The sequence below is a fragment of the Pelodiscus sinensis genome, chromosome 1 (genome assembly GCF_049634645.1).
Source record: "Pelodiscus sinensis isolate JC-2024 chromosome 1, ASM4963464v1, whole genome shotgun sequence".
In the NCBI taxonomy this organism is placed as follows: domain Eukaryota; kingdom Metazoa; phylum Chordata; order Testudines; family Trionychidae; genus Pelodiscus; species Pelodiscus sinensis.
The window spans coordinates 32,207,411-32,221,264 of record NC_134711.1 but is presented as its reverse complement, the minus strand read 5'-3'; the positions used below and the strand labels follow the sequence as shown (position 1 = coordinate 32,221,264).

At 42.6% G+C, this 13,854-nt stretch overlaps 1 protein-coding gene across 4 annotated transcripts in view; it reads right to left on the bottom strand.

The window, feature by feature from the left end:
* Window positions 1–13,854, bottom strand: part of TAFA5 (TAFA chemokine like family member 5) — a 665,983-nt gene that overhangs the window by 47,202 nt on the left and 604,927 nt on the right. The window contains exon 4 of one of the 4 annotated variants that reach the window (XM_075927800.1): window positions 9,655–9,794. The exons of the other annotated variants lie outside the window; for them this stretch is intronic. Within the exon in view, the coding sequence (XP_075783915.1) occupies window positions 9,753–9,794 (42 nt within the window). The 3' untranslated portion in view covers window positions 9,655–9,752. Of the gene's footprint in view, window positions 1–9,654; window positions 9,795–13,854 lie in introns of those variants that run through there. 4 annotated transcript variants of the gene reach the window in all.

Below are 13,854 nucleotides of genomic sequence, written 5' to 3'. Positions count from 1 at the left end.
TATGAGGAGAGGCTGAAGGAGTTGGGTCTGTTTAGTCTGCAGAAGCAAAGAGTGAGGGGGGATTTGATAGCAGCCTTCAGCTTCCTGAAGGGAGGTTCCAAAGAGGATGGAGAAAGGCTGTTCTCAGTAGTGACAGATGGCAGAACAAGGAGCAATGGTCTCAAGTTGTGGTGGGAGAGGTCCAGGTTGGATATTAGGAAAAACTATTTCACTAGGAGAGTGGTGAAGCACTGGAATGGTTTACCTAGAGAAGTAGTGGAGTCTCCATCCCGAGAGATTTTTAAGTCTCAGCTTGACAGCGGTTGATTTAGTTGGGATTGGTCCTGCCTAGAGCAGGGGGCAGGACTTGATGACCTTCTGAGGTCTCTTCCAGCTGTATGGTTCTATGATTCTATGCTTGCTGCTTAGCACAGCAGCCTTCAGGAGAGCCCTGGATTCCTGGCTGGGAGTGTGCCCAACCTCCTCCTGTATCAGAGTGCCCCAGCTGGCTCTGACTGAAGAGAAGCACCAGGGTGTACAGGCTAACTTTCACCTCTAGATAAAGGTCACTTCAAAACTGAGAAGAGGGGTCAGTCAGGCATGCTCTGTCCAAAACAAGGCGAGGGTTCATAATACTAAGACTTGTTGGCTACGTCTACACTGGCCCCTTTTCCGGAAGGGGCATGTTAATTTCAGAGATCGCAATAGGGAAATCCGCGGGGGATTTAAATATCCCCCGCAGAATTTAAATAAAAATGTCCGCCGCTTTTTTCCGGCTTTTAGAAAAGCCGGAAAAGAGTGTCTACACTGGCCCCGATCCTCCGGAAAAAAGCCCTTTTCCGGAGGATCTTATTCCTACTTCGAAGGAATAAGATCCTCCGGAAAAGGGCGCTTTTTCCGGAGGATCGGGGCCAGTGTAGACGCTCTTTTCCGGCTTTTCTAAAAGCCGGAAAAAAGCGGCGGACATTTTTATTTAAATGCCGCGGGGGATATTTAAATCCCCCGCGGATTTCCCTATTGCGATCTCTGAAATTAACATGCCCCTTCCGGAAAAGGGGCCAATGTAGACGAGCCCGTTGTGTAACAGTTTTGTCTGACAGACGTAGCACATATAACTGGTCTACAAAGACGAACCTATTAGAGAAGGTCCGAAGGTGACTGGAAAATAGGTATGCTAAACAAGTGAATCAGAACAGGACTGAAAAGTGAAGTAAAAGTCAGAGAGCAGGCGAGCAGGCAAAAATCAAGCAAGTCAGGAACAGGAGAAAAAGAACAACTAGAAGAAGACCGGAAGATACCTAGAAAAGTGAAGAAATCAGAAGAAACAGCAAAAAGGAACAAGAGGCTGACAGCAGCATCTGCTAGAGTAAGCATATTAGCTATTGTATTGTATGTAGAACAGAAATAGAGTTAATCAATGTGTGTGTCTAGGACAGGGGTGTCCAAACTTTTTTCAACGAGGGCCAGATTTGATGAAGTGAACATGCGTGAGGGCCGACCATTTTGCCTGACATTCTTTGAACCATTAAAATTAAATGCAAATTAACTATTTTATGCAAAGTTTATTGCAAACGGCATACTTTTCATTTCGTCACATGGATGACAAATCTAAACAGGTGTTAAATCACTCTGCCTTTCATATCTGAAGGCCAGATAAAAAAAAAAATCCAGGAAGCTGAAATATATGTCAGGAACATTGTAAAGTACATTACATATTATTGGTAATAAAGGTTGTCTGTCAACTTTTAAGTTCAAAAAATATGAACAGGAACATAACACCAAGTATACATGTTGTGTCCAAATATATTTATAACTGATTTAGACCAACTGACATTAACTGAGATTTTACAATGTATTCATCTCAATACATATGGATTCGTTGGGGGCCATAAAAGATAGATATTGCCAAATTACCTGGGGGGCCATATTAAACCGGAACACGGGCCGCAATTGGCCCGCGGGCCGGACTTTGGACATGCCTGGTCTAGGATAATAAAGATGAGTGTCTGTGGTGTGTATGTTTATCTTAATATATGAAAGTGTAGAGTTTATTAAGATGATTGTAAGTGCCCTGAACATGACTGATTATATGTAGAAAATAATCACTTTAACTTGCATATCTCTGCTAAGAGACTTGTGTTTTAATTTAGGGTTAGACCAATTGTATTAGGAAAGGTAGGCTACACTAAATAAATAAAACATTTTGTTTTGGGAAAGTACTGCCTTAGTGTCAATTCCTTGAACAGAAGGTTGTATCTGTGTCCTATCACAGCTGAAGAGATCTAGTCTGTTCTGGGGAGTTCCCCAGGGAGAACACAGGGCACAGGGAGATCCTTAGGTAACTCTGGCAATTCTAGCTGCCCAGGTCTACCCTAGGGAGTTATTTCAAAATAACCCTTCTTATTTCAAAATAATAAGAGGAGTATCCACACTGCCAAGCCCATTATTTTTAAATAACGGGCTGGTTATTTTAAAATCTGTTCTCTTGCTTTCCTTGGAGAATAATGCTTATTTCAAATCAGATATCCGAAAAGTCAACACACAAAAACCTGTTGTAGAACATTTTAACCTGCCAGGGCATTCATTAATGGATCTCAAAGTCACCTTGTTGTTTCAGGCCAATTCCATAAGCCAAATACAAAGGGACCCATCACAAATGTATGAATAAAGACATTACCTGGCTAGCACACTACCTCCCACATCCTAATGACTTTAAAAACCAAACAATGGGTACTTAAGAACAATTTGCACCTTCTCTATCAGCTTCATGTAGCATGAACACTCTAATTGACTTTTCCCCCTTTTTTCCTTCCCCCCCTCATTCCCTTTTTATTTTGGAACTGGTCCTTCAATAACTCCATTCATCTGAAGAAGTGAGTTGTGCCCACGAAAGCTCATAATACCATCAACATGTTTTGTTGGTCTTTAAGGTGCTGCTAGACTATTCATTATTTTTTAATTATTTCTAAACAGTTATTTTGAAATAGTGGACGCACCACTGCTGCTATTTCAAAATTACTGTGCCCCAGAGTAATTTGAAGTAATTACTCCCCAGTACTTCCTGGGGCTCTAATGCGCGTCCACATTAACAGAGCCTGCCTCAGACTAGTTTCGAGTGGGAACATGCTATTTTAATTTTGTTATTTTGGGAGCTATTATTTCAAATTTAGTTTTTTTTAAATATTTTGTGAGTGTAGACATGCCTTTAGCATGCCCTCCTCTTTTCACCCTCTAGGAATAGATTAATAGGTCAACACCTTGGGATGGTAAGCAATAGGAGGCTACTTTGGAGTCCCTAAGTACGATTTTGGTGTTACAGCAGACCTTGGCTTGCTTGAATTACATGTAGGACATCATTGTGGCTGTAATGTAGTCTGAACCTGTGAACTCAGCTTTTCTGGAATTATTACTGGACATGGTTAAAAAAACGCAGTTGTATAAAGTTTTGATTTGTTTCTCCCTTTTTAACAAGTGTATTCCTGCAGACCTTTATAGTGGCAGCCTGCTGCCAAACACTGTATGACTAGTTGTCTTTGAATGTTAACTTTCCAGTCACTGATCTTGCCCACATGCCACTTGACAAAGGCTGTACTATTCAGGAAAGACTGCATTAATTACCACTTGACTGTTAGTTATCTCTCAATTCATTGCAACACTATTCAATCATATACTAATACTTCGTTGTACAGAGTGAATATGAAATGAATATTCATAACTGCTGTCATTGACGTCTCTGATTGAATTATAATTTCTGTTTAGTTTGGCACTTCATATATACTTACAATATATCAACATTATGCCTCATAACTATTAACTGCATAGGAAGCTCAGACCAAATTACATAGGCATAGGTGTTCACACCTAATAATACTGAGGATATTTGGAGAAACGTGTTTCTTATGAATATAGAGATGAATTCAAATAATTTGAATATTTTTTCATATATTTATAGCAGACTATGTATTGCACATTTTAATTACTAGAGAAGCTCTTAATAATTGAGGACTTCTAAAAATTTTAGAAGTACTCGCATAAACATTTTCCTTCAACTGGGATTTTATGGCAGAAAAATGGAATTATGTATTTACTCTGTGCATTTTATCATAGCTTTATAAGTGCAACAGGGAAAACACTTCAAGCAAACCAAACAGAAAAGTCTTGCATGTGAGCCAATATAACACTTATATTCACTTTCTTTTCTTGCAAATTTAAGCTAATTTAAAATTAATTTTTAAATTCTTAAAATCTATCTGAATCAGTCTCATTTATTATTTATCAGACAAAAAGTCTCATTTATTCCACTTAATTTTGTAAAATAGCATCTACAGGCAGTCCCCGGGTTACGTACAAGATAGGGACTGTAGGTTTGTTCTTAAGTTGAATCTCTATGTAAGTCGGAACTGGCGTCCAGATTCAGACACTGCTGAAACTGACCGCCAGTTCTGACTTACATACAGAATCAACTTAAGAACCCCAGGCAACTCCGCCTGGGGCTTCCTGTAGTCAGCGCTGGTCAGTTTCAGCAGAAGCTGACTTGGGACGCCTGGGGCAGAGCAGCTGGGGTGCTGCTGGGTTGCTCCAGTAGCGCCGCTCGATGCTACTGGACCAACCCAGCAGCACCCCATCTGCTTGCCCCAGGCGTCCTGATTCAGCTGCTGCTGAAACTGACCAGCAGCGGCTGAATCAGGACCTGGGGCAGAGCAGCTGGGGTGCTGCCGGGTTGGTCCAGTAGTGCCCAGAGCGGCGCTGCAGGACCAATCGGCAGCGCCCCAGCTGCTCTGCCCCAGAGTCCAAAACAAAAGCCTGGTCTGCTGGGGGGGGGAGCACACTAGCTGCGCCCCCTCCCCCCCAGCAGACCAGGGACACCGGGAGCAGAGCCCCAGCAGACCACAGGCACCCAGACTGAAGCGGCAGCAGCGGCAGTTCCCCGCGCTTCTGAGGCTTTGCTCTGGCAAAGCCTCAGAAGCGCGGGAACCCGCCCGGTGCCCCTGGTCTGCTGGAGACGGTCTCCAGCAGACCAGGGGCACCGGAGCAGCTTACGAACGGGGCTTGCTCGCCCTGACCTCCGGGGCGAGAAAGCCCCGTTCGTAAGTGCGGATCCGACATAAGTCGGATCCGCGTAAGTCGGGGACTGCCTGTACTTGCGATCTGGTAGGTACTCAGGGTAAACTTTAAAGAGGGTTATTTTTGCTGAAACTATGTATCTTTACAGTCTAATTTGCAAAGTCAAGGTGCACTTAATTACATTAAAAGACTGCTAATATTAAAATCTAGGCAATTTTGCATTAGAAATTGTAACAAGTGAACCTGTCAATGGGAGAAAGAGAGTGGATTAGTGGAAATGGTATGATGGTTTGTTAGTAACCTGATCACGCTTTTTGTCAGACTATATTTAGCAGAGTTCATGGGGGTAAAATGAATAGCTGCCCCTTTCTTTAACTGGGAAGAAAGCTGACCCTAAATGTTGTGGTCAGACCACGCTGAACTATGTGCCTGGCTACAGAGTGCCTACTGAGTTTTGTTTCTTGTAAATGTCAGCATTTGGAGCTGTTATTTACAAGTCTTCTCTATGGTAGCCCTGAGAATCCCAACGCACCACTGGTTGCAATAGTATGTACACTGCATTCTTTCATTCAGGGCAATCAAGGAGCTAAAGATTCAAACTGACAGCTCACAACCTCACTACGTTTCATACTGAGCAACATTCTTTCCATTTAATGGACCCTTTAAAGAAGTCTGAAATTGTTTAATTTTGCTAAGAAATGCCTTCAGTTTCACTTACCTATAAACATCCAGTTACAGTCAACTTTCCTTTAGCATCACTGCCTTTTTTCCCCACTTATCAAAGGCCAGGTAAATGTACATAGACATGAATGATTAAAAAAACTACTAATGGGATATACGAATACATGTGACACAGTGTAGCCTATTTGCACATTTTCGTCTTGATATAAAAGCAACAAAAATAGCATAAAACTGCTAAATAAATAAAACCTGGTATATAGCCTCAGTTAATGGTGTTGCAGTTTCTGGAAAGTTTAACAGCCAAGGAAGAGCTGTTAAATAAACCATCCATGAAAAATTCCGAGTCAGATAAGCAACGGAAAGATAGCAAACTATTTGAGAAATACATTAAGAACAAAAGGAAGTACCGCAGGCTTCCTGAGGAAGATGGATAAAGGGTCATTGTGTGACATGCATAAACCCAGTTCACTAGTCCCCTGCTGATGGGAAGTAATAGCAAATGATACTCCCTGACAGAAGTTTTCCTGGAGGTCACATCCAATGTTAGTGACATTTATAAAAAGAATTTAGTTCTGTAAGAAGAGACGTGAAGAAGACAGGGCAAAGGGTGAGTGGAATGGAAAAAGGGTATGCTTCCAGCAAGATTAAATTACTTCAAAACCCTCCATCTCTCACCACCATAAAGTATCATCCCTGAATGTAAAATTGAAGACTTCCATGTGTTGGACCTGATTCAGGGAAGCACTCCTATTCAAGACAGCACTTAAATGGATCTAAACTGCATTCTTAAGTGACATTGAAGGATATGTGTTATAGATGTTTAAGCAACTTAAAACCAAGAATGTGTTCAAGTGCTGTGTTAACTAGGGATTAATTTAACCAAACACTTTCCTGACTCGGGGTCATGATCAGCAACGTAAGGTGGGCACAAAGAATATCTGCAATGTGAAGATGCCCAAGGGCAATAAGAAGAAAATGCATGGCATAAGTGCTTCCAGAAATGCTGCATCTAAAAGAAAATGGGAACACTGATAGGGAGAGAATAAACAGAAATCAAGATCTCCAACTGGATTCGACAGCAGTCCCCACCACATTCTCATGCACTTCTTCTGATTCCTGGCAAGAGAAATAATTTTAAAAGAGAAATAGTACCGACGGAATCGTGCAACCTTTTAATGGTCTGGACGATTCCACCCAAATGAGAGCTACCAGCTTCTGTAAAACTCAGTTTTTATTAAAAAAAATTCTAATCTCTGTGTTTTGGAGACAACTTTCCAAAAGTTAACCATATGTAAACTGATGCAGGTATCTGTTCTTCAATCTGATGTCAAAAAGCTCCATATGCATGTGAAGGTATGTTTTGGAACTTTTAAAAAGCATACATTTTATTAAATCTTTGGAGTTTTGATTTTTATTAGAAATGCTAAATCTCTTCTATTGTAGTCTATACTGCTTTTACTGATCATAATATATTTTGAATGAAGCTGCTATAATTTTCTTAAGGGCTCCAAACTGAGAGATCTGAACTCACCACAGCAAGAAGGGATATCAGGAAAGAAATGGCTTCATTACAGTCATGTGAAAGAATTTGTAATACCATATTTGCACATAAAATAGGACCAATTCAAAATAAATATGCTGGATAAGAGAAAGGATTTGCAATAATGTTATTTGAAGTGCTGCAGAAAGTGCGTCTCTCATCTAATAGGGAAACTGATTCAATCTGAAGACAAGACTGGGACATGAGTAAAGAGAGGACAAAAGTAAAGAGAGGACAAAAAGTGATAGCAATTGTATTCCAGATTCCAGAAGATAACACTATTACACATGCACAGCTGTTGTATTTGAGCTCACTTCACTTCCATGATATAATCTTTAAAAAGAATAGAAACAGAAAACCTAGTGAATCTACTATATGTCAGGCAGAGATGGTCACATTTAACGTGTGTTGTAGAAAAGAATACATGAGTTGCATACTCAGGGTATGTTTACACTGAATTCCTCTTTCAAGAGAGGAATGCAAATGCAGGTGAGTGAAATTGAAAATGAAGCATGGATTTGAATTTCCCGCGCTTCATTTGCATAATCGTGTCCGGACACTATTTCGAAATAAAAAACGCTGTGTAGATGTGGTTATTTCAAGAGCAAACCCTTCTTCTGAAATAACCATTAAACCTCATTTTATAAGGAGTAGCAGTTATTTCAAAAGAAGGGTTTGTTCTTGAAATAACCACGTCTACACAGCGTTTTTTATTTCGAAATAGGGTATTTCGAAATAGCGGCCGGAGGCGATTATGCAAATGAAGCACGGGAAATTCAGATCCACGCTTGCATAATTGCAAAATTCAAATCTGGACATGATTATGCAAATGAAGCACGGTAAATTCAAATCTGCACTTGATATGCAAATGAAGCACGGTAAATTCAAATCTGCACTTGATTTGCAATTTCGCTCGGCTGCATTTGCATTCCTCTCTCGAAAGAGGAATGCAGGGTAGTCATAGCCTCATCTATTTGAAGAAGCTTGCTTCAGTCTGCGTCCACAGGATATTCTAACACATGAGGAAATACCACGTTACCTGTTTTTATGAACTCCACCTACTTACTTAAAAGTTAAGCCAGGGACTAAACTGGCCTTAATATAGGTTGGATCTGACAGGTCCTGAATGACAGAATTTGCCAGACCAGGGAAAGTGTTCCCTGCCATGGGTGGTACCGAGTCAGCCGACTCCCTGCCTCTGGCTCCCTCTACCTTCCCCCCTGCTCTGCTGCCACTGGCCCCGGGCTGCCTTTGGTGGCCTAGGGTCTCCGGCCCTGCCTTGCGCTGCCGTATGCAGCCAGATTTCCCCAGCCCTGCGATGCTGCGGGTGGCCAGGCTTCTCCAGCCCCCAACCCTGCACTGCTGCTGATTGCTGGGGTTCTCTGGATCCATGCTGCTGTGGGCTGAGGCCAAAGGTGACCAGGCCTCTCTAATCCCCGACCCTGCACTGCTATGGGCACCCAGGCTTCTACTCTGGCCAGTTGCCAGCCCTGTGCTGCCACAGGTGCCTGGGGTTTCCCAGCACCCAGCTCCGCACTGCTGTGGGCTGCGGGGGGTCTCCAGTCCCTGGTCCCAGCACTGCTGTGGGGCTCTTCTGGCTCCACTGTCCCCAGGCCCGGCTGGGCTGCTGGCCCTCCTGTCATCAGGCTTCAGAGCTCTCCGGTCCAGAGAGTACTGGTTTTCAGAGGTGCAACCTGTAGTCAATAGTCAGCATCAAGCATGTTTTTTTTAACCTGGCTGTAACACATTTTGATCCCATTGCTGGCCAGAGTTGTAGCTGAAGTGCTCTGTGTGACTGTTTCGGTGCCTAATAGGGAGGACCCCAGTCTTAGGTTGTAAGTAGCCCTGGTTCTGAGCAATTCACCCTGATTTGACCCTCTCAGTGGTGCCCAGACCGAACTGGTATATTACAGGTTCCCCAGCTGGGGCCACCTGCTTCTGCCAGCTCCGCTTTAGCCAGGGGTTCCACAGTTGGGGCTGCCCAATCCAGCCCTGCTGCCATCAGGGGTATCCTGGGACTTCCAGCTAGGGCCACCTGGCTGCCGCCGGCCCTGCTGCAGGGGTGGGAATGGATGTCACCTGCCACTGGAAGCCTTGCTGCAGCTGGGATTTCCCAGCCACCTGGCCTTGCTAATGCCAAGGCAGGCGCTCCCCGACCGCAACTTGGTCCAGCCACTGTGGCCCAGCTGGGGGTCCCCAACCCTGAATTCTCTCAGATGGCTCCCACTCCCACCTGCAGGGCTCTTTGGTACAACAACATCTATGGCCCTGCTGGACCACAAATATTGCCGGACCAGAGAGCCCCGGACTTGGGAGGCTCAACCTGTATTGGAATACATATTCTCATCTGTAAAATTATGATAATGGTACTTATCTGTAACTTTGAGATCTACGGATGAAAAGCACTATGCCAGAGCTAGATGTTGGTAATAGTAGAAGTTGTAATAGTATAAAATATAGCTCTGGCCTGGTACTTGTAACTCCAGCTTCATTTGGAGAACTTTGGTGAGGGGCCCAGACGCATCAGGATCTGTGAACAACAAAGGTGGATTGCAAGTGTTGTGCCTCCACTGGACAGCATACTGAATATGCTCCCCCTAGATTGAAAAGGCAGCTGCTGCAAAGGAGTAGGAGGATTTGGGGCTATGCGCCTACTCCCTTCCTGCCTCCATTGGAGAAGATAGGGTGGATAATAGCACTGAGGGTATGTCTACACTACCCCCCTAGTTCGAACTAGGGGGGTAATGTAGTCATACGGAGTTGCAAATGAAGCCCGGGATTTGAATTTCCCGGGCTTCATTTGCATAAAGCCGGCCGGCGCCATTTTTAAATGCTGGCTAGGTCGGACCCTGTGCCGCGCAGCTACATGCAGCACGGACTAGCTAGTTCGGATTAGCTAGTCCATGCCGCGTGTAGCCGCGTGGCATGGGGTCCGACCTAGCCAGCATTTAAAAATGGCGCCGGCTGGCTCTATGCAAATGAAGCCCGGGAAATTCAAATCCCGGGCTTCATTTGCAACTCCGTATGACTACATTACCCCCCTAGTTCGAACTAGGGGGGTAGTGTAGACATACCCTGAGTGTGCAATGACTGCCACTGCACTCTTCCCCCGACGGGTGCTCTCCTCCTCCTTTGCTTATCTATGAAGGGGCTGGGCACAGTCTTGTCCCTAGTGAGTTCAACTCTAAAATGCAAAATTATCTTCCTGCCAACATAGTGACCTTTTAAAGAAAGTTGTTTGGAGTCTGCTAGAAATTACATCATGCAGCAGGGAGCTAACGGTCCCGGTCATTACAGCTCTGATGACACTGCATTCTGTTGTGGGTACCACACTGCCAAAAAGATATTGACAAACTGGAAAGAGTTCATCACAGAGCAAAACTGATCAGTGGTCTGGAATGACTGACGTGCTCTATGACTGAAAAAGTTAAATAGATAAAGTTTGGCGAGGAGGGGGGGAAGGAGTGATAACAATCTACTGATTTTGAACACCACCAAGAAGGGAGAAGATTTAGTTAGTTCACTGTGGTATAATTAGCAGCCACTGAGTGAAAATAAGACAAAATAGTCAGGAGAAACAGTGAGATGCATCAGGCCTGAAACAGCTTCAAGAGGAGCGGTGGAAACCTCATTGCATGTCATTCTAAAATTCAGACTGGATAAAGCACTACAATATCTACTTTAGAGAATGATCTTGGATTGATAGGGAGAAAGGATTATCTGAAAGCAGTCATCTATCTCAAACTTCCGTGGGACTATACAAACTTTAGCAGAGGCTCTGCGAAATGCCTTCCCAATAAAGTAGCAAACCTGGAAAAAGAGCATTCTTCCTACAATCCTTAAGTACAAGTCCATTCTGCTGGGCCTTTTCATACTACATCTACCTTTTACTGTTTCTATTTAGCAGATGCTCATTTGCTAGTACTTAATTTTGTACTGGATTTAAAGTAATAGCTTAAAGGCATTGAGTATTGATGACTAAATTAAAAAGGCCAGCTGCCAATAGCTATAACAGTAAGTAATAAATAAAGAGCATTGGCTGCCTCTGTGTCCTCTTGACCATGCAGAACAATCATTAAGAATTAAATACTGTGATTCAGTCCCCCTCTTCACCAAGGGGCAGAGCCTGACACATCACCAAGTATGCAATGCTCTGGGAACAGCGCCAATAGTACAAACGTGTTCTTTGAATAAGAACAGTTCAAAGATAGTTCTTGCCTAAGGGGCAAGGGGGTGGAGTAACACTTTCTTTTTTTCTACTCAGGCTCATAATGAACAAATGTTTTAAAAATGGTAATGGGAATTCCTGTAGACAGATCTGTTTACTGTGTTGCACAAAGCAAATCCAGGATTCCAGCTGACAAAGAGTGCACTTAAGGCATGTTATTAAAATGCATACAGAAAATGTATTTTTTTTTAATTCATCTACTTTTGTCATTATAAACATACAGAAAACATTGGAAAGACATGCATGATGATGACTCGAGCATAAGCCATTATCAACCTTTTACAGTGAGGATGAATTCAAAGAAATTGAATTTTAAAGAAAAAATAAAATGCAAATCAAAACATATATTATATGAGAATGATGTCCCCATTATGGGTCTGATTCTGCTGTCTTTTACCAGTATTTTACATCATTCTAACTTTACTGACTACAGTTACTCCAGATTAACACCAGTATAATTGGTAGCAGCAGTAGGCTGTATTAGCCGTAGTAAACTACCAAAAAAAAAAGTTGCAATAATGTAATACTTATGTGCTTCTTCAGTTAAATTGCTCAATTTGGTATTTGTAGATTGCAATACTCTACATTTAAATTACACTGTGAATTGCATTTTAATAGTTTTAATTTTTTTCTACTCTCCATTGCCCGCAATAACCTCTTAGATGTTTTAAAATACATTTCATTTTCCATTTGGCAAACATGTATTTTTTGTTGGCTTTCATTTCTAATGATGCTGACATTATTGTCACTTTTCTATTTACTCTTTTGCATGCTGCTCTTTATGTCAGTGCAGAACTGGAACTGAGTTTGGTTAAAATGAGTTCTCTTTGTTTGGTGTGTACTAGCAGAACACAAAGCAGAGATTCTGTCTAAACCAGGGCTACTCAACACGGCCTACGGGCTGTATGCAGCCCACAGACCCATCTGTTTGCAGCCCATGGTGCAGCTTGGGTTTATGCGGGGCTCAACATGTGGCCCGCGGGTGGGAGCCAAAACAAAATAGAAGTCAATATACTGGTCTTCTGTTTATATGTGTTTTAGTAGTTAAATTCCTGGACTGTCATTGCTCATTAAAAGGGCTGTCATATGGGTGGAAATCGGGTAAATATTGCATTTTATTAATATCAACAAAACTGATTTAAATGGGGCCTGCATGTTGTATAGTCTTGCCTTAATCTTTGTCTTCATGCCCGTCAATGTGAAATAAGCTATTTGCATGTATATTTGCATGTATATGCAACCACGCTTAATTTGCGGCCCTTGGCATGTGCTGCGAGTATCATTGTGACCCCTGGGGCTTCCAAAGTTGAGTAGCCCTGGTCTAAACCCTACAGAAACAGGAAAATATTTCACTATTTTAAAACATTATTCTTTTATTTATGTATACAAGACAAAGTGGGCCAAACTCATGCCTCTCCTAAAAAGTCAATGTTATTACACCAGGGTTTAATTTGTTTTAGTATGTCCAACATAAACAGAATTTCAAACACAGGACCAAATCATGTCTTAAGTTACCCCTTCTCCCAAGATCCTAAAGCAGGGACAGCCACAACCATGAGGAGGAGGGCAGTTGAAGCTCCTGATTAGCAACATTAGTAGACCTGGCCTTGTACAAAGATAAGTCTATATCAAGCCCTTTCTCCATGAGTTCTTACACACTTTTAAAATGGCACAGCATGTGCTGGATATGTCAGACCAATATCCACCACTGCACAGCCTCTCTTTATGTTCTTCCTGTAGCAAAAGGCCTGGACTTGACGTGATCCACAGCCTTGGGTATGGACTTAGCTGAACCCACAGTCATCTTGTGGACTCAGTAACCATAAGTCGGTAACAAAACTTAGGCAGTCAGGAAATTGTGGCCTTGATACAGGAAGACAGATAGAAAAGTACCAGCTGAAACTACAGCTTTACTTATTGGGACAGATATGTGTCCACAAAGACATGAGAGTGGGAGAGAATGGACAAGCTGACCTGGAGTTTCTGCAGGTTCCCACTAACAAAGCATAAAGATAAGTAGTGTTTTTTTTAAAGCCATGTTTTAAGTAAAATAATTGGTTAAAGCATAGATAAGAGAGGAGCCTCATTTTAACTACATAATGAGGGTCAGAACACAAGCTCATACAGCTCAAGATCAAAGCTGTCAGAATTTTAAACTCCCGCATGAATAGATTGTGTAGAAGCTGGAGCCTAGCTGATATGCCCCTTCCTGGCCATCAGGAGACATCTGTCTTACTGGGAATGGTGAGCAGAACATACTTGGCACAGTGATAGAAATGTAGCCGTGTTAGTCTGGTGTAGCTGGAACAAAAAACAGGTCTATGTATTCTCTTGATTGGTTGCTAATCTTTCTATATACTTT